The sequence below is a fragment of the Nesoenas mayeri genome (assembly GCF_963082525.1).
Source record: "Nesoenas mayeri genome assembly, chromosome: 9".
NCBI classification, from domain to species: domain Eukaryota; kingdom Metazoa; phylum Chordata; class Aves; order Columbiformes; family Columbidae; genus Nesoenas; species Nesoenas mayeri.
The window spans coordinates 20,762,276-20,784,034 of record NC_137557.1 but is presented as its reverse complement, the minus strand read 5'-3'; the positions used below and the strand labels follow the sequence as shown (position 1 = coordinate 20,784,034).

At 39.4% G+C, this 21,759-nt stretch overlaps 1 protein-coding gene across 1 annotated transcript in view; it reads left to right on the top strand.

Moving 5' to 3' along the window:
- Positions 1-21,759, top strand: part of LOC308043590 (glypican-5-like) — a gene marked incomplete at both ends in the record, with an annotated part of 341,547 nt that overhangs the window by 198,034 nt on the left and 121,754 nt on the right. Inside the window, one exon of the mRNA XM_080349758.1 lies at positions 8,291-8,411. Coding sequence (XP_080205884.1) covers positions 8,291-8,411 — 121 coding nt within the window. The remainder of the gene's footprint in view (positions 1-8,290; positions 8,412-21,759) is intronic.

Here is a 21,759-nt window from a genome sequence, read left to right as displayed (position 1 = left end):
TGTAGGTGTTGAGGGAGGAGTGAAAATGGATAGAGTCACCCTAAACAGGAGACTGAGAAGGTACTTGCAGCTGACATGAGAGAGAAGAACAGGGTTTAGAATGAAGTAAGCAAAGCTGAGTTCCCATTGGCATAATCATCAGGGTAGATGAAGGGACATGGAGATAAGCATGGGGATCACAGTTGTGGAAAGCATTAAAAATGAAGACAGGAAACTTGAAATTGCTGCAGCAGCAGTGACATTCAAGCACAGATGTCCTGCACTATGTTAGACTCCCCAGTAGTTTGGATTGTGGAAGTAGCAGACACATGTAGCACATACCCAGGGCAGTCTGGGCAGGGGCAATGAGAGTGGCAGGGGGTGTCGAAGCAACAGGACTTAACCTGAGGCTGTGTGAGGGCAGAGTTCAGTCCTGAGCTGATTCCATACAGAGCTGTGCTTCACGGGTTCATTACTGTCAGCTGTTTGTCAGTCTCCCATGTGTATCTAAGTGTACTCGGGGAAACTGACTTCTGAGGAAAGCTGGAGTTTTGACCTCTTAGGCTGAATGTATTTTTGTTATGTTTCGTTTTGCTTTTAATGAGCCACAGGCAAGGTCTTTTCCCTGTGACATACCTGTGATGCTGTGCAAATTAAGGCATTCCCCATTTTGCTTCATAAACATTTCTACGCTGGGATCATAGAATATCCTTTTGTATACCTGTGGTCATCTGTCAAGCCTAATTTTTAAGTATCAGCAACTAGAGTTTCCAGAGAGGGAAGTGGATCCTTGCTGTCTTGGCCTGCCAGAAGTCTTGTCAACCAAATACTGAGAGCCCTTGCTTGATATTCATTCTCTCTACACTGCTGTGAAGTTTATTGGTAGTCTGTTTTTATTTTTTGTTGTAAGAGTCCTCTCCTCTCTTGAGACTGTATTTTCTTTCCTGCTGACTCAGTCCTGTTTTCTAATAGTGTCTTCCATCTGGCAGGTTAAAAAGTGAGGCGTTCATATGTTTCCATTTGTTTCTCACAGCCCCCAGAACAGGGCACAAGCTGCTCGTCTCCAAGAAGTGCAGAATCAGATTCTCCATCAGGATTTAGCTCGGTTCGGTTCTCCTCTTTGTACGTGAAGAATGCCCTCCCCTGGTCTAGGAGTTACTGAGAAAAAGGTGTTTCAGATCAGCTTTACTTTTTCCCCTAGGAATGGCCACAGATGTTACTTTGATAAATATATCCTGTTTGTTTACTGTCCTATTTGCTGTTCTTTTTCTCAGATTCATTTATTGGGAAATGGTCTTTATGCTCCCAGTTCCTATTTAGGTTATCTGCTTTTGGGTTTGTATAATTTTCATTGCTCGTTATATTAACTTTGAATGGGTGTAGAAGTATCATTTGCATGTCCTATAGAGTTTATTCCACTTTAAACTGAAGAACTTTCCTATCTGATGTTATTCCAGGCAAGTACGTTCCTTCTCTCAGTATAATAAAGGCTGTCCAATTAACTTCTACAGTTTTCTTTAGTGCTTTCGGTGTGCCTTGAAGGTAGCATTAACTTTTCATATACCTTGGAAAAGAATGTAGGCCGTTTCACCTATAATCTGTAATAACTTTTTTTACAACACTTCTCAAGCATTTTACAAGTATTCTTTGGAGCTCAAGTCAGTACATTTTCAGCGTGATTCTGGAAAAACTAATGAACACATCTTTTGTGATGGTGAGGCCTCTTACACATACACTCCTTCCCTAAGTTATTTTTCACTGTGATTTTCAGTGTGTTCATGGGGTGGCATCATTCAGTCACTTGAACTCTGCCAGTAACTTGATTTTTTTACTTTCAGTCTTAAAATTGTCTTTATAATCTAGACTGCAGGAGGTCTTTTTTAGCCACATAGAAGTAGAGAAAGACCATTATAAATGCTATTTGGCTTTGTGATTTTTTTTGTTGTTGTTGTTAATTATCCCATTAGCACACTGTATTTGTCTCATCGTTTCCCATAATTGCTAATAAACAAGATTATTTGTGAAACTTTCACTGAAGCCCATTAGAGTAGTTCTGGCAGAGACAGTATTCACATCGTGTCAGTTCTGCTTCACAGAATTTTCAGGGCACCTAAACTAATTATGTGCTAGACTTGAGCTTTCTTGTAGTCTGTTGGCATTTACTTAATCATGTCAAAATGAATGCTTTACATAGGTATTTTTAAACAGATAAATCTTTCTCTTGGAGAATATTGCTCCAATTGTGCTTGTAGAACATGTGAATTTTTTTTCCATTGTGCACACAGGGTCAGATTTTAATGTGATGTATGCAGATTTTACCCTAGTATGTCTCCACTGACTTCAGTTGAATTGTTCCTGCTGTACGCTGGCATAAATTACACATTTTTTCCTTAAAAGCAAACAGAACGCCGCATTGGTTTTCAGGTTACCCGAGTAGTTACAAGATGTGACTTTCAACAATCACACAAAAGCCTGCAGTCCTGCATTGCAAGGGCTTGTGAACATCTGGAGCTTTCAAGACGTCCCAACATGTGCCCTTGCACAGGGTTGCGTGTGGGATGCTGCTTGTCAGGGGACACGTTTGCCAGCTGCTCAGACTGCAGCTCTGCTCCCAGTCCAGGCCCCACTGAAACTTCTGAGTTAATGGAGCTAATTGCAGAATGACCTAATGGACCAGGCCAACTGAGTAAATATTAGTCATGAAGTCTTCCACAAAACCACTTACACACTGAATATTCAAGTTGGGTAGTTGGAAATAAACTGAATTATAAAGCAAAACCAAAATCTGCAGACGCTTGCAGGGTTTTCCCTCGTGGCTGCTGGTTATTTGACAGTCAGTTTATCAGGATGTTTGTGGGGTTGTTTTGGGGTTTTTTTGATGTTTTGGTTTTGTTTGTTTGGTGGGGTTTTTTTGTTTTGTGTTTTGTTTGTTTGTTTTAAAAACACACAGACAAAACACACACACACACACACACAGACAAAAACCCCAAACTGTTTATTGTGGCAGCTTGGTGAAAGAGCATTTAGTACCTAGAGAACAGTACTGATCACAGATTGGTCATTCCTTGTCTTGAGACCTCTCAGCCGAAGGTGCTCAATGGCTCATCCAGGTTTGGTGAACTGTTACAGAAATGATGAGTGTGATGTGAGACATTTCTCTGGTAGTGCTGTTGTGGGGGTTGCTCAAGGATGAAGCATGTTCTGTCGGTCAGTTTAATGACAAGGGTTGGAAGGAGGTGAGGGGACCTGCTGGCTGCTGGTCTCATCGTGTGGAGCAGCTTTGGGACAGCTGAGACAAAGGAGGATCTTGCATGCACTGGCTCTTCCTCCTGAGAATTATGTTTAAGCATCAAAAACACTTCAGGAAAATGGCATGTGCTTTGCTTCCTTGAAGTTACTCACTGGATGACAAGCAAGACCGCCAGGCAAGGGACACAAAATTGCTTGTTCTTTCCCCTTTGCAAAGAACTGGGCAGAAGGGTTAATCAGATCCAAGCTGATAATCTTGAGGAAGTATTTCAAATCCTGCATCCACGTAGGTTTTTCATCACTTCATTTACTGGCCAGTGCATGATTCTGTGCTCCTTGAACTGGGAGAAAACCATTCCTTGCAGAGCCCTGTGGGTCAGAGTGTCACGCGCACCAAGGGCTGCATCTAAAAACTACAAGAGTAATGTACAAAAATTATTAATATGAAGACACAACAGGCCGGTGCAGACCAGCAGTGGATTCACATAATTGAATTTCGGGCAAACCATTCCAGCCCAAGGGTCAAATTATGAATAAATATGAGACAAAATACACCATCTGGTGAACTATACCTAATGTAACTGAATTAATTGTTCAGTGGATCTGAAGGCCAGTTAAATAGCTTATCCGTATTTCTCACTGCTTCTGTCTAAATGACACATTCAAAGCTCTTTCCATCCTTCTCCCCCACTAACCCTTTAACCTCTGAGTCATTTGGTGGTGGTGGGTGGTGTCTGCTCTGACAGTGTGGTGAGTATATTGCTGACACAAACAGGCTACTTCAGGATTTTTTTAGCAAAAGGGAGCCTGCAGTCAATGACTGACTTTCAAACATGAGCCTAAAAAGACATAATTTTAGTTCATTGTAGTTATTATTTGCATAGTGCTATCTACTTCTGGGTGGTTTGGTTTTATAGGCAACATATATCTCTAGGATTGTTTTCCATTTAAGAAATTACGCATAAAGATGAAAAAAGCAGAGCTGGATGTGAAATGTTCATCGTAAAGTCTAGCTTAGTCTGAATGGTTTTATGATTTTGTTGGTTATAAAATCAGTGGCTTGCTTTCTTTAAGAGTTTTTGCATTCTGCTGCTGGACAGATGCTGATTTTTAGAAGGCTGAGAAAACATTTCTTTTTTTGGCCGTTCAGTCTGCAGTTTAACGTGTTTTCCTGTTGTAAGTGATGAGAGGGGTTGTTTTTCTTACAGAATCGTTTAGACATTTGTACATAAAATTGGACAGTCACATTTTAGTAATGCCAAAGAAGCGAGTGGTTAAATGTGACTTTTCGAACCGGCAGAGTTTCATTCACAAAGAGTTTGAGCTTGTCAGTATGGCTGAGAGAGGTGTTGCTGGTTTAGCCCCTGTTGATCATAGTAGAATTATTCAGCCAGTATCAACAAAAATGATGAAAAACTGCACAGCAGATTTAAAAAAAAATATTTATGGTTCAGAATAATTGCTTTGGTGATATGTAGCATGTTGTTATGTTTTTAAAAAGTGTGGTTAACAAAGGAGAACCATATCAGCAAATAAGATGTGGGGAGGAGGGGAGAGAGTGGTGTGTAAACAGCACCCTGTTTCCTAGTTGGATTTATCCCTAATGCAGCTCCTACAGGCATTTGCCTGGAATCTTAAGTTATTTCTATTTTATATGTTATTTTTAAAGTATTGAGCTATCTAAAAAGGCAGATTCATCTTTGAGGGAATCCTGCACCTTGATCCCTTGCCATGTGAAGAGTTAAAACGAACACATTTTCAGAATAGTATCTGGCTTTGTTTTAAAATAAGTCTTTAGATTCAAATATCTTCATTTATCTACATAGAAAATGAATGTGTGTGCCTTCAGTTGAAATGCAATCCCATGTGTAAACGTAATTTAACTTTTAACCTTTTTTTAAACTTGCAGTGAGCTGTGTTAACTAAGATCTAAAATAATCATTACTATTCTGAAATACTGTAAATCTGAGGTTAGAGGGGTTGTTTTTTATAATTTGTTTTTGCATGTTTGTTTGGTTTTGTTTGTTTGGGACTTTTTTTAAAGTATCATATTTTTCCCCATGCAATCGGTGGAATAACATTGGCAGGAGGCTTGAGGTCTGGAGGAAAATTCTGTCTGTGTGTACTGTTCCAAGGTCTTCCATGTAGCAGTTACTTTCAGGAGTGTTCCAGTAACAATATTTTAATACAAGTGTCCTGGCCATTCCTGCTGACATTTCTGGGTTTAGTTTGAGTAAAGTTCCTAGAGCTGTAACCAGAGTTAACAGTTCTGTACTACAATATTTCAGTTAAATTGCAGGTTATTAAATAAAGCAAGCCAATTTCTGATCTTACTTAATGTACATTTCCAGTAATTCAGGATCTGATGTCAACAAAAAAAAATGTTTCAGATAGTGCAAAGAAGTGATGAGATTATCTTTCAGGAAATGTTTAGTGTTTATTTCAAGGTATTTTAGGATGATACAGAGCTAGTAGAAGAATTCATTGTTTATAGGGTAGTAGTTTCAGTCAGATGGACATGATATCTTTTTGTAGTACAGCTACTGGTCCTTGGCTAGGGTGGATGGAAGGAATTTCTTCCTTCTCTCTGTAATTCTTCAGTTCTCTGCTCTGTCTCTTTCTCCTCATGGTGCAGCCCACCCTCTCTGAACTCACCTTTTTTTTAGTTCATCTGAGTCTTTCTAGTCTTGGGCTTGTTATAGAAGTGATCTCTCAGTAAGAACACAGAATTTACAGGTTATCAGGAGGAAACCCAAGAGCTGGTTTTGTTGTACACTCCAAGTGGGTGTTTTGCCTCTCTTTACATCAGCTTTTTACACCACTCATTTAGCACATCACATGTCTTCCACCTCCACCAAAGGACTGTAGTTGATTTTTGGGCATTGCCAGTAGTGCAGGTCACATTCCAGCCCATGGCTGGGCCAGCTCTTGTGTGCTGGTGCCCCGCATTAGCAGTGAGATGTAGTTGTTAGTGCTTGACTGGAGCTGTGCCACACCGAGGTGGTGAGGAAACGTGCAGGATTTGCGTGACTCGTGCATGCTTTCCCTGGCATCTGAAATTTAGGTTATTTGCATTATCAATCTAATTACAAGCAATCTGGGCAACAGAAGTATCTGTGCATAATTTATGTATATCTCTTAAGGAAACACTCTTTAAAGGTCTAATGTGGATGGGACTTGAAGGATATGAGTGTCCCCTTTGTGTTAGTGGACTGTGAACTCACACCAAACGCTTCTATTTTCTTGATGACAATATATGTGAAACTGGGGATGTACTTAGCAACAGAAATATGTATGAGTTGACTGAGACTGACTTTCCACATTTTGGGTCCCTTTGAGGACTCTGGCATTAATGCTGCTGATATCCCTGAATTGGTTGTGTTTATGCAAACTCCATGCAGTGCTGTAGGCTTGTAATACCACTTAGAGGCATTAGTAGAGTCTTGTGATTCACAGGGGAAAAAACCCAATATCATTTGCCAAAAAAACCCCACAACCTCACCAAGCCAAAGAGGAAGCAACTTTGCATTCTTTATCCTGGATTATACCCTGGTTCCCTGAAAATAAGACAGGGTCTTGTATTAATTTTTGCTCCAAAAGATGCTTGCTTTTTTACACATATAACTGCTTGGGCACTATTTAAATTGACTTTTTAAATGAACTGTAACTAGAGCTTATTTTTGGAGTACGGCTTATATTTTGCGCATCTTCAAAAGTCCTGAAAAATCATGATATGTCTGATCAAAGTGAAAAATGTAGGTGGATGTTTGTCTTGATGTCTCAGTCCAGAGAAGCCCATCTGGTGACTACCCAAGTCTATAAGGGTGTCAACATGGCATCTTGAGATCCCGCCAGGCACGTGTGTGGCTTTCAGAGAGTTTAGTTTGGCAACAGTCTCTTGTTGAGTTCCTAAATGGCCATCTAAATACCCATGATTCACTTTGTGAAAATTAAGTGCTGAACTAAGGAGAGCAGCTACACAGAACCCTCAAAAGTGCCACTCACCAAAAAAAAAAATATTGTTCCGTATCTCTCTGGGATTTGCAGTGGATTGCAGGTGGGTTGAACTTAAGTGATGCATGAAGAGATCAATTCTGGGTCCAATATGCAGTAGTTCAAATGCTTCTAGGAAGCACTGGATATATATGCACAGCATGTATGTGCTGATGGCTTCACCTCCTCAACTGTGGTAAAGACGAGTTCAGAAGTAGAGACCAAATCTGCACAATCTTGCAGTTTTCCCATTAGGATACATCGGTGGAGTCCCAAACCAATTTGGTTTTGGTAGTACCCTGTGCTGTATTCCAGAAAAGACTGGCTGAAACCGTTCAGTCAACAGTTGGTGAGAGAATCATAGGATAGTTTGGGTTGGAAGGGACCTTCAAAGGTCATCTAGTCCAACTCCTCCATCCAAAGGCTGCTGATAACAGAACAGCTGCTATCCCTCAAACAAGGCAGAACTTGGTTGGAGAGAATTCCTGTACATGGACCCTGGCTGGCAAGTTGCTACTACGGATGTGGTGTGGTGTGAGGAGCCCTGGCAGAACAGCAGGTGCTGCTTCACGGTGTCTCTAGATAGCTTGGTTATAGCCTGCTAGTCTAGCCAAAGAAATCCAATCTTACACTTGTATTACAAATATTTTTAAAATCAGACTACTTTTTCATTGGATTTTACTTCAATCTCAATATTTCGTTTCTGTCTTAAATTCTCTGGGTTTCTGTAATCATGAAAGAATGGTTTTCTTGGAAGCTATCAGCTTTGCCACATTGAAGAACCTGAGCATGCTGCTTATAAAGGTTAAAATATTAAAATATGAATGAAAGGAACCTCTGTGGTTTATGAAATTGTTGTCAGTTCATGACATGGAATAGTTTGAAGTGATGAATGGTACTGCAAGAATCTGTGATTTTATTCTGGTTGGGTGTATTTAAAAACATAAATATTTATTACAAATTTCTATTCCCATTTGCAAAATATTTGCTTTTTTTTAAGTCCCCTTTAATATGATTTTTGATACTGATGGATGTGGTGCCAATCTTCTCCTTTTTTTTTCTGTTTCAGTTACACCAGCAGAGTTGTTTCCAGTGGATTGAAGGCACAGATTAATAATCCAGAGCTGAAAGTCAGAGGATTGGACCCACTCATCAGCAATTTAATTGATAAACTTCAGCACTTTAATCAAGTAAGCAACTTTTAGATATATTAGCATTTTTTCACTGGGTTTGATAGCAGAGTTGAAGCTGAAATTACCGGGTGGTACTGCTCCTCATGTTATATTTCCCAGGAGAATAGGCCTGAAATAGCCATGTAGTGGGTCTAGTACTAAAGGCAACTGAAGATACTGTTGTGCCAGCTGGTTTATGAACTCTAATGAGGCAAAATTATTTCCCTGAAAGTTGCTCTCGTTCCTTGCTGTTTCTCAATGGTGTAGGCATAAACAGATCAAAAACCAAAATGAGTCTATAAGGGTGTAAGGAATGCTGAAGTCAGGACAGGATGTTCTCCAGGATGAATTAACTGTTCACCTTTGAGAACATTGCCTTGACAGGCCTTGTTCTCCAGCCTCTCAGCCCAAAAGGGAAAAAACCTCCCAATGAGTTTGTCAGAGACATGATTAACCTGTGTCTGCCTCTGTCATCTCTTTGGGTTCCCTCAGATGTACTTGCAGCCCTGGTGCATCTGCCGCCTTTCAAAGCTGAACGTACGATTCTCTGGTATTATGATTATTATTACTGCTCCAGCACTCCTCTTTGTGAGCTCTCCAAGTCATGCCAGTCCAAATGAGCTGGAGCTAACAGTTGTAACAGAGATTGATTCTCATTTAAAGTAGGCACGTTTTCTTGTCAGCTTGCAAGAATGCTTACAACAGTGTGTTTGGAGTCAGGTGTGTTTGCACATTAGTCTGCTTGTAATTTTGTCACCACTAAAGAGTGGTGGAGCGCAAGGATATAGATAGTAGAAAACCTCTGTAAGATTAAACTCCACCTTTGCGCGTGGGGTGTGCAGGAAGAAAAATAACCTGCACAGGTAAAACGGGAGGAGGAATTGCTTAGTCAGAATGTGGGAGGTTATTGAGACTGTGGCTGTGACTGGGAGTCATGGTTTGGTCTCTCATTTGCTCCTGCAAAAGTACAACCCTCCTTTACCTCTCATCAACCACTAGTGGTAAATCTGTAATCTAACCAGTAATTAGTGTTTTTGTTAAATCTTGCTTGCCTCTAATGTTCTTCTGCTGTTCTGTAGGCTGTATTTTAGGGATTCTTTATATCACAGTGTTTGATTTAACTTGCCATGGGGGATTACAACAAACAGTCTGATGCAGTGCTTAATATTACAGTGAAATAGACGTTATGTGGTCAGATTGATGAAAAGGATAATTCATTATTTATCTGCCTTTGCATGTTGTAAAGTACAGTGTTAATTTACTTTATAAATATTAGATATACTCATCTGTGTAATAGGCTTCTATAAACACTGACAATAGGAAATAGTTAGAAAAAGATTAAATTAAAAGTAGCTGTGTATTGGAAATTCTATTTCTTTGTCTGCTCTAGAAAAATAAAAATCTGAACAGACTCATAATGAGCTCCATACCAATTTTCTTAACTTATGTGTGTTTAAAAACCAGCTTCAGTGGACTGGTTTTAACCAGAAGAATAAAACCCAATTCCTAGCTCTTTCTCTAAGTTGGAAGTGCTACTTTCTGTTACTTATACTTCTGTTGTAGGAGAATATCATCCTTAAGGAAATGTAACTCCCATCAGATTGAGGTGCTTAGCAATAAGGGATTCCAAGGATGAAGGATTAAACAGAATACTGATTATTGCCCTAAGATGGTTTGCTCTTAAGTACTTGGTATAATATAAATTCCTTTGATTGTAATTTTAGTAAGATTTCTTCAGAGATCAAAGCATCAAAGAAGTTGCTAAATTTCTGAGGCTTTCACATACATCATCAAATACATGTAGCTGTTTTCTTGCTGCTTGAATTTTCATTTTGGTTGTGATAGTAATATACAAATAAGACCTGACACTGAAAAGCCAATTAAATCAGGAGTTAGTTTTGTCAGTTGTGTGTAGACTGTATAGAGTTAAGAGTTATACAGAATTCCATTACTCATTTTATAGGCAAATTGATTTTTTCTTTCTCTTTTTTTTTTTTTTTAATACGTAAGGTGGAGTTTAAACAGTCATAAGGTGATATCTTTGTATCTTCTTAGGTGTTTTTCAATACCATTTTACACAATAGTTGTAGAAGCAATTCTAGAGAGGCAGGAAGCCTGGAGAGCGGAGAACAAATGCACAGAACGTGCATCATACGTGATGTGATGTGTCTAGGCCCAAATAATCTTCTGCCACTGAAGTAATATTACTAAAAATACCCAGAAGAAAGCATGTTCTTGGGTAAGAGAAAAATGCACTGAGATTTTTAGAAGAATTAACCTGTCTCAACAAAAGTTCCAGCCATGCTGCATCTATCCCTCAGAGAGCCTGGACCTGTTGGCTTTGTGTCTTTCTCTCATTCTGTTTTACAAAGGTGTGTATTTTTGAAAATCAGGATAATCTGCTGCTAGATAAATTTGCTGAGATTGTGCAGTACTGTCAAATACAGCTACGTTCAAATCAACAGGATCCATTTTTCTAAAAGATGTACCTTAGTTCAGCAATTCTTCACCACTTCTGCAGCAAATGTATTCTCTGCTGCCTTCAATGGCTCCTTTCTACCTCCTATTGTCTACTGCTGGACCCCAGCTCTCCCTCATCACTCCTCCTTCCCCTGGGTTGGCAGTCTCGGGCATTCATTTAAATCCAAACCTGACAGTCTTTACTGTACATCCGCCATTTCTGTGTTAGGTCCTTATTTTGACTTTTCCACAAATGCAAGAGATTCAGAACTACATTGATCTCAAATCCTCTTGACTCTTGTCAATGTATTATTCTTCTAGTTTGTGCATCCCAACTCCAGCATGTTACTAATAATCTGTATGCAAGGTGTCTTCCCTTTCTGCCTGTCATTTAGGCTGAAATGCCAGTTCATCGGAGACTATTAGCAGTTCCTCATTGTTTTCATCTGGGACTTAAATCCTCACCACATAGTTGTTGCTCTTTTAAAAAATGATTATGCAAATAGCAGGCCATTTCATAACCACTTTGCAATGCCAAAGTGAAGTAAAATTTGGAGAATATTATTCAACAATTACTGCTATTTGCATCCTTGGCAGATAAGGCATTTGAAGGGTTTATTGTAGCTGCTGATTCACGCAGCAGTAGAATTACCGAGTTACAATTTACAGTAACTTTTAGTAATGCAAGAACAGATCAAGTGAAGTCCCAGGTTGATTTTGAAGAACTAGCAGTTAGAAATAACATCTTTTCCTCCCCCTTTTTTGTGAATAGAGCAGATGTGAACTGCAACTGATAATAAACATAAAATTCCCCATTGCGCCTTTTTTAAGTACTACTTCTCACCACATGATTGCAATTAAATATGTTTTCATGTTTTTCTTTAGCAGAATGCTTTTTACAGTTCAAACAGAAATGTTTCTGAGGCCAAGGTTAAAAATCCTGAAGGATCAATTGCATTGAAAAGCAATGAAAATGTTAGGGAAAAGTAAAAAAGCTTTGAGTATAACTTTGCTAGTACGGCTGCATGGGCGTTCTCAAAGATTATAATATAATAAGTATTATACAAGCTTAACTTATTTGTCTTAGCCTATATCTAATCTTGACAGATTTTGAGAATCAGTGTGTTTTGCTGTTGTCAGTCAGAGATGAATGCTTATGGCATGGCTGTAATTCAAGATGGGAATGCAATATCCTAGCACTTAAAATGAGCGTAATGCCAAAGCAAACCTTGCTGAATCTAGACCCACATAATAGTTTTTTCTTCTCCACCAAAGTCTCATGGATCTGCCAGCTAAACAAAGAAATTCATGTAACTTGAATTCCTCTTAGATTTGTGTACAAAAGATGCCATCATAGCAAAGTTTGAAGCAACAGCACTGAGTTGGTTCTTATAAATAATATGAGCTAGCCATAATTCAATCTCAAACATTAATTTAATTGGGTTAGACAATAGAGAATAATAAAATAAATCATTTAACTACTACTTACTTTAAAAGTGTATATATTTTTTAGACATCTATGAAATTTATTGCATTATAGACTTTATGTGAGATTTAAGTGGAGACGAGTTGGTTTGATTTTCATCCAAAGTTGTAGCTGACTTGGACTAAGACTCAAAATATTCTGTTATTCTTTTCATCCAACAGAAAGAAAGGTAATCATCTTAGAAAAACTGTTGCTATATTACTTCTGGTACTTCAGATTTAAACAGCCCCAACAGGCTTAGAAGTATTCTCACTTGCCCCACACATACCTCCCAAAACCTACAGAGACTTGTGTCTCTTACAAATCAGAGCACCTTTCCCAGAACTGCCACATGTCTGGATTCCCAAAACAAGTGCTCTTTTTTTCTGTCTAAAGCATGTGGAGATGTTGGACATCTCTTCAGGATTTCAGGTGCTCTGTATCACTTTTGGAAGTGTGAAGCAAGACATCTGGAAATCCCAGAGATATTAATTCTCTGTTTGGTGGCAAACCAAGCAGACTATCTGTAATTTGAGGTATTGAATTTAATGCAGATGCACAGATTAATAGGAAAAAAAAACCACACTAGAGGGGCTGGGCCCCAGTCCTACTTGTGTAGTGAGTACAGTGCACTGACAGTCTGTGCACATGTAGCACTTCCAGGGTTTTCAGGATTAATTACATGCAGGCTCTGTCATACAGGTACTTCTGTGATGGTGGTCCTGTACAGCCATACAGGATCCTGTACAGCCATACGGGAGGTGAGCAGTGTCCTCTGCACTGTGCCAAGGATGCACTGTCAGAGCCTGTGGAAGATGCTGCCCAACTGACCTCGGGGCCAATTTTATCTTTTGCAAGTACCGTAGGATCCACATCCCTACTCAGCTGTAGAAAGCTTTCCTTAGCACAGTAGAGACTGCTGATTCTTCAGGGCAAGTTTTGAATGGTCCGGGTCAAAGCAGATTAGCTGGGCCTCAGCTTGTCTGCAGTTCAGGTACAAGAGAGATTTTCATTGAAGTGAACACTTCTGTGGCTGTGTTGGTCCTTTTTGCATTCACATCGCTACAACAGCCCTTGCCACCTTAATTTCCTACTGTAAACAGCAGTGATAATTGAATTAATACAGAAGTTATTGGCTGATTAATAAATAGTAGCAAGAAGTGAATATAGTTAAGGAAAATAAAGTTAGAATTAATGAAACCTGAAACAATGATGTTTAAAGTCTTACAATGCCAGGAAAGAGCAAATGGACCGGGTTTTTTGTTGTTGGTTTGGTTTGATTTCCTGCTCTGATGTGTAAAAATTGTTCACCCTGATCTTCAAATAAACTATAATCTCAGATTACTTCATCATTTATATAGTTTGTTTAGCATCCTATTTTTTTTCCAAATGTTTGATCTTATTAGATTCATAGGCTGTTTTTCTTCTCCACTGCTAAGAATCAGACATCTCTTTGCTTCCAGATATAAATGCTGAATGCTCAACTCTGAGATGTTATGATCTTTTTCATAATCTATATGCAATGAAACAACTCATCCCAATGCTTGAAACAATCTACTTTGCTCAAAGACTGAGCGTAATCTTTCTCTGTGTGGTCTTCTGTATGGTTTCTGTTTCTTAGAAAATATATTTGTAAATATATGTAATGTACGCTGTATAAAAATTCTGGAGACATAAGATTTCATCATATGTGTAATTAAAGTAAGAAAAGATACATGAATGCTGCCAGTCTGGGGACAATAAACAAAGACTTAGTAGCAATTTAGCTCTCTGGTTTCTTTAAAGAACCTGGCAGATTTGTCATGTATAGTTCTTAGCAAGCCATCTTTGAGTCTGTAGCTTTTTGCTTTCGTAACATTTTTTCACATTGACTTGTTAATCAAAGCTGAGAAAATGCATCTGCTGTCTATTGGGGGGCTCTTTTGTTACCAAGAAAAATAAAAATCGGCAAAGAGCCCTCTTTGCAAAGGCGCGTATCACACAGTTGTGCATCGGGGTATGGTAACATATAGCAGACTATGTAGTAATGGGAATGCTTCACTGGGAAATGTTTCTCATGATAAAGGCTATAGTTCTCGGTCAATTAAACAGGGGGTGGTTGATGATTGCTTACGAGCATTTCTCTGTCCAGGCTTCCATTAGGAGGAGTAAAATTCACAAGAAATATATTCAAATAGCAGGCTGAGGCATCTGAAATCTGTCAAAATCCTATTCTGGTATTAGGTTTTTGCAAACTGCTGTTGCTTTGAGACAAATAATTTGTGCCCCTTCCTCATTTCTGACCTGCACATCCCGGGTGACGCTGCTGGGGGATGTGCAGGGGAAGGGACAGGGGTGGGCTCCTACTGGAAAATACAGACATATGGCCATGAAGGAAGAACAACACAGATTCCCTTTGTCTGCGTACCTTCAGGGGTAGATAGAAAAGCAGACTGGTTAATACTCGAGTTGTTAGGCTGTTCACCTGGAGATGTGGGACCTCCCCGTGCAAGGCCTGGCATTTCGGGTCACTGGGCTGTGTGCAGTGGTTTTCTTCTCTCACACTCCCTTATGTTTTAAAAAGAAAAGGACTTTGGAAGCTCTAACCTTAATTCTGCCGTGGCATTAAGACTCCTCTCAAAATGAGAAGTTTGGTCATGAATCAGAACAGGAGAGCTCATTCTCGTCCAGTCCCACTGAAAAAAACATCACTGCAGCATTGTTTTATGGAAAGCATATGTTAATGTTGTAATTTATTGCTAATTGAGGTATATATCATCTCTGCCTGAAATCAGTGTACTTTTCCTGGCCTGAGGGCTGCAGGTTCCTTGTTTGGTTTTGTTAGATATAGTGACTTGAGATATAATTAAATTATTTTAATTAGAATTGATAAATGACTTTTTAGTATTAAAAACAGCATCAAGTTTTCAATAGAAACAGAAATGATGTGAAATACCAGCTCAACTAAACCAAAATGTAGCATTTTAAAATAAGACAAATCTGAATCTCAATGTAAATCCAGCATATATTATTATATGCTAGCGAATATATAATGCTAAAGTGCCTGTTTATTATTCATGTGTTGTGTCTTAGAGTATGCTATGCTATTTGTCTTGCAAGCATTTTCAGAAATTATTTGCCCAGATGGGCCATTGTATGTGTTTTGTTTTGCTCATTGTGGGAAATTAGTCTTAATAAATCAAAATCACATATTGAGTCACAGTAGTGACTTGAGCCAAGTGGGGGAGAGGGAGGGGAAGAGCTACTGTTTCAATCTATAACTGAGCCAAAACATTTCACATATGGAAAAGGAGAGTTTGAAAAGAAGAGTCTTATTTAAAAAAAAAAAAACAAAAAAAAAACCCCAAAAAACCAAAACAAAACAGAGTTTATCCTTAGGCTTGAGTGCCCAGTTCTAGTTGAAGTTGATTAGCAAAAGCCAAGCTGATATTTGTTTTCATAGATGAGCCAAGAAGTGTTTTGGGCAGCAAGCAGGGAACTTTTCCACCATTAATGGCAACACTGGGGTTTCTTGGCCCCCCCAAGAGAAATGCATCACTAATAACTGTGACCTTTGTGGCATAAGGTGTTAACCTAGAGGCATACTGTTGTTAGTGTTTAACACTTCCTGAGGTAGGATAATGTGCTTATTTCTGGAGGTGGTAAGCTTGATATAATAGGAAAGAAAAGCAGAGATTTATGGGCTGATCATTGTTTTCTTTAGGGTAGAGGAAAGGTCTTCAAACAATTGTTTGATCATTGACCAAAAGGAAGAACAAGGTCATTTTCCTCTCTTTCTGTTCCACTACAGAACGGAGGAGACAGGCAGAAGAAGCAGTGTAAGAGAATAAAACTAAAGACTACCTAAAGCCCAAACTTAGTTTGTAAAGCTCAAGTGGGTCTGTACTGTTGGTGGCAAGAAATGGATTAGTACTACTGAAACATACTGCCACTTCCCAGTTAAAGCAAACAGCTTGTTTCCAGCAATAATTTGGGTTGCACTGTAGCACAAGTTGAATCAGACTTGGACCATGGAATGCCCAGATCAGGTGTCCCTCTGAGAGGTTTCTCTTAGTACATGCCTGATGTGGTTGCCCGCTGTGGTTGCCTGGTGGCACCGTCAGGTGCTTCCCACACAACCCAGAACCATGGGACCCAAGTCATCAGTAGCACGTGCACCCCACCAGTTGTGCTGCTGAACTGGTTGCTCTGGGGCAGCTTAATGTGAGATGGTTCATACTTGTCTGCCCAGGCAAGCAGTTTTTTTATTTTAATTTAAATTATTTTAATATGTCTCCTCACTGTATCTACAATGTGTAGAAAGGCTAACATTTCTGAACCAGTTTGGTGCTGTTTGTATTCATGTGATCAGTCATGTACTTTTTGGAGGACAAAATAAAGAAGAGCTGATGATTGGTGTGAGGAGGTTAGGCAGACTTCCTAGTGTCACTGTCCAGTCTCTAAAGGAGAAAACAGGGCCATGAGCAAGCATCAGAGGAGCTCTTGATCTGCATTCCTTTCAGAGTTCATTCCCCTATGCTTTGGAATTTAGAAAGCAAGCCTGAATATTGGAGAGAGGCTGTGTCAGGAATAGCCTTTCACTTCTCTTTAGGGAGACATTCACAAGTAATTTCTAAAGTAGGAAAGACTAAAGGAAGCAATCCTTTTGCTTGAGGCAGAACCACTACTCTGAAATAGAATTATTTGTCAATTTAAAGAAACTCAGTCTTACAGTAGACCTGTTTTGCTTCTGACCCTGTCTTTTATTTCTTTGTACATAATGCTCGTTTGTTGAAAGCATGATGCAGTTCTTGAATGGCCACAGACCTTGACCTTGCTGTCAATGTGTTCCACAAAATATGGGACATCACAGCATTCGGGGTGCTGAGCCTGGTGCTGGTGGAGGCTGCTTCCCCCCAACACTGAGAATCAGAGAATATCTCAAGTTGGAAGGGACCTGTAAGGAACATCTCTCCCTTCCTCCAGCTCTCAAGTATAGCTATTCCAGCTTCTCAAGGGAAACACTTCTCCATTAATTCTGTGTAGCTGACATCCTGTTTTCTCCTTTACAAATGCTCGATCCTGTACACTCGTGTCTCATCAGAATTCCCACGATAAACTTTCCGTCAGATACAGAAGGTTGAGTCTTACCTGCCTGTTTGCTAACACTGACTGCAAGAGAGCCCCCTGTTTTTAAATGTTGGTTTCTTAATTTTTATCTTCTTCCTTTTATGTCAAGACTTGGAGATCCACAAAGAATGTAAGTTCAGCTAATACAGAAAACTTTAGCTGGAATTTTACAAACCCTACTGCACTCTTAAGTTTCACCATCTGTTACTTTTATGCACATTGGCTAGTCTTTAACTTTCTTACTTTTTAATGGCCTTTCTTACCCATATTGAAATGTTTCATTTCTGAAAATCAGCCTAGTTTAAGTCCATTTTAAAATAATTACGTTAGATGTATTATTTAAAGGCACTGTGAAAACTCTTCTGCTGAGTATATCAGCTGATTTCATTGTACTCCAGACAGTCTGTGCAGTTTTCTCCTAACTCAATTCACTCCTGTCCAGGTATGAGGCCAGCGTGTAGGCTCAAGGGGAAAGCATAACAACGAACAGGAAGTAATTTCTACAGTCATAGGAGACCAGGACATAGTCTGTCGTCAGCCTAGCACAGACTGAGACCCAAGGTTTTCTGGTAATACTCAGTCTCTGTCTGGAGAGCTGGTGTATTTGTCTGAGATACAGTATTAACCAGCCTCTCCCCACCGTGCCTTTCCAGGTTGATACCTTGAGAGGTGACATTTTATCACTGCTACACCCGATGGCATCCTTCATCCAGGAGATGAAACGCTAGCAGAAATAATGATAGGGGAATACTGTGCATCTGTGTCTTAAATGCCAGTTTGGACACAGCTGAGTGACGTTCCTCAGCCTTCTTTAAATGTCTAGGTCCAAGCCAGCGTTGTAGGCACTGGCTTACATGGTGCTTAAACAACAAAATGCAGAGAACCACACAGAGCACTTATGTTAACGGCTGTCATAAATAATAGTCAATAGGAATTAAGGATTTTTCTCAAAAGAAGGCATGTATTTTAGCTCTGATTCTTCTATCATCTTCTACCAGCATTTACCAGAGTATAAAAGTTACCAGAAAGTAATAGATGGTTTGAGGCTGGAAGGGACAATATGGAGATAATATGGCTCAACCTTCTCTTAAAAGCAGGGCCTTAGATTAGGTTATCCAGGGCCTATAAAACCAAGTCTTGCATATTTTCAGCAAGGGAGATTCCATCTCTTCTCCAGTGCCCTTCTACTTTGTGTTTATTTGCTTGCTTGTATCTATGAAAATAAGCACACTAGTTTTAAATGTGTCACTTCTTCCTGTTTATAGTGTTCTAAAGGGCCTGCTTGAATTCATAGACAATAGTTCTTGGGCACAGAATAGGCGTTTTATACCTTTGTACAGTGAAATGTGTTCCAGTGTATAAAGCAAGAGCAGTTATATAACAGCTTGATAGGGAGATACCTTGGAGGTTCCCGCTTCCTATGGGAAAACATCCAAAGGAAATGACAACCCAAGTAAACAGCATGTCTCCATATTTTGCATGAAGCAGATTCATGTGCAAGTCCAGCCTGCCTGGGTTACTACCAGTGAGGCTGACATAAATGGAAGATGCTGTTTAAGCAGCAGCAGCCCACTCATTTACAGAGCACAGAATTTGCATACACTTATTGGCTGAAAGAAAATGTACTGCTGTGCACGTGATGCTGAGAAAAGCCTCCGGTGTTATGGTTGGGAGCTGTTTGCTTGTTACTGTTCTTCTAAATTGCATTGAAGTGCGTGTAAGAGTCTATATGCCGTGGCTTCTGTGCCTTTGCAAATGTAGACTGCTCCTGAGCATAGGTGGGACTTTTTCAGCCTTTAACTGGTATTTCATGGCTGAAAATGCTACTTAGAGATTTGGGCTCTGTAGTCTTGAATACATCCAGGCCATCTGTTTCTATAATCCTGAACACTTCAGGCTTTGGCTAGCTGATATGTCTTGCATTGCAAATATGCTATATTTACTACGCACTGTTTAGTGACACTTATAATCTATCCTGCTTCCTGGGACTGTATGCATTTTAAATGAGATAATACATTTATGTCACTTGCCTTCTTCATGCATCTGAAATGAATCTGTGTCTCAGTTCAGTTACATGGGATTGGATCTATTAGGGGCTGACTATTCCCAGTCCCTGATGTCATAGATGAACTTGTCATTATGCAGAACAGTCACCCAGGACACCACCGATTCCCTTCAGAAGTGGGTAGCCTTGGTATTGTCTTAACACTGGTAGCAAAGTGGAAAATGAGAGGCAGCAAATAAGACAGTGCCACTTCACGTATAGAAATTATACCCTTTTATCACTGTTTTCTCAAGCTCACTTTTGAGCTATGTGAGAACCACAGTCTTTTACTCTGGAGGAAAATCATCCCATGGAGAGTCTATCATGATACAAGTATCAGGCAAGTGCTTCCCCCACCCCAAAGATTTGAGAGCTGCCAATACTTAGCAAGTGTGAGCTGCTTACAGACAACTGCAGAAGGTACCTGCCCTGTTGCAAGGCAGAAAGTGGGTTATCTGCCTCTTACAGCAACACCGAGCTCACAAAATTTTTAATATAGAAACATTGGTGAGTATTCACAAAGGGTAATTTTGGCCTAGTAAAGCAAACAAGACCCAGCACGTATAACGATGCTTAAGCCTAGAATCAATATTTAGGTGTGTCCCTGACTTTAAAGACCTAAAAAATTCCACTGGCTATTCACACTGTGTATAATTATAATTATATGCCTGCTTGAGTGAAGGCCATGCTCAAAAATAAGAGAGATGCAGAGCCTGATGTAAGCCTCCTGAGGTTAAAGCCTTTGCGTAATTGTTAGAGAACAAGATTCCATCTTCGAGAGGGTAAATCAAAATCTCGACATCAAGGCTTTTAACTCCAGACCACCCTTCTCCATTGATAATAAACAGAATCTAGGGAGGGTCTTCTGGTAAGGCTGGCATTAACCTTTGCCAGCTCATTATCATTTATCCCCCACTTTTCTCCTTACTAGAACCTTCATTCAGTGTGGCATTTAATGACAGAGGTCCCTCAGCTGTTAGGTACATGTAGAGAGGTAGGTGCTTTTTTGATGCTTTAGTGCTGAGTGCGCTCCTGTGCAGGAGTTTGCGTTCCAGGCTCATGGTAGCGTGCGCATCGCGTCACAGTCCCCAAAAGAGGTGGGGGTAACAGGACTGAATTTTTTTGAAGCAACCACAATGTGTCCTCAATCTTACACAGTTCAGTCCCATCTGACAATGGATTTATGTAGGTCTATACATGCTTTTGATGTGCGTAGCTGTAAAAGAAGAAACTGACATACACATTCTATTGTTCCCAACATTTAGAAGAGAAGGTTTCTATCTCTAATTTATTAATAATTTTGATATGGAAGATACTTTTTCTATGTGATGAGGAGTTTTCCAGAGTTACAGAAGTGTATCTAATAACAAATTTGAATGGATTCAAGTGATGGTCAAATTCGAACACAGCTTTTAATAGCTGGAAGCGAAGAACTAGAACATAGCCTACCAATATGAGGCATGTAGTGTTTTGAATGCTGCCATATGTCCTGATACATATCAGCCTCGAAAACAGAATCAAAAAGTGCTCGGTGCCATTTCAGAGCTCTGCGTCTTGTTTGCTCCTTTCAGTATCTGTAAGAGGAGTCTCTCACAGCAGAGTTTTTCAAAATAACATGTTCATGGGAGTGAACTGGCAGACAAACAATGTAATTATTGGATAACATAATGAAATATGACTTGTGCTTCACTGCAGTAAGATGACGCTGAACTATATTTGATGTGGCATTTGAAATAAGAGAATCTAATAATATAAAATGGATTTCAGAAGGGTAAATGGAAAGCTTGAGATTTGTCTTTCTTAGGCATATAATTGGGGCTGGATGAAGTCATAAAGAGAGGGGAGAGGGCCATGGGCCGCAGCGAGGTGCAGGCACTTTGAACCCCTTCATGAAGCTGACCATTTATGTCACTCACTTGAATAAAAGTTAATATTAAAGAGCTTTGTTGCATGAAGTTCTAGTCTTGAGGGTATTTCTGAGTCATGCAGAATGATAGCAAAGTTTTAACTGAGGTGTGTAAAATGAATCACTTAAGGTATTCAAGTTCAATTTTGGACTTCATTTAGAGTGTTTATGAACCATATGAAGCAATATTATACTTTCTTATTATAAAGATTATTTCAGTTATTGGTTAATATATTTTTTAAGTTTTTTTTCCATCTAGCTTTGCTAATCACTTCCAAGTACTCAGTAGACTAAAAATTGCACACCAGTTACCAGACATGTAAAATAACTTTTGAGTTGGTAATATGATATATTAGCCAATAATCCAAACAAAATATAATAA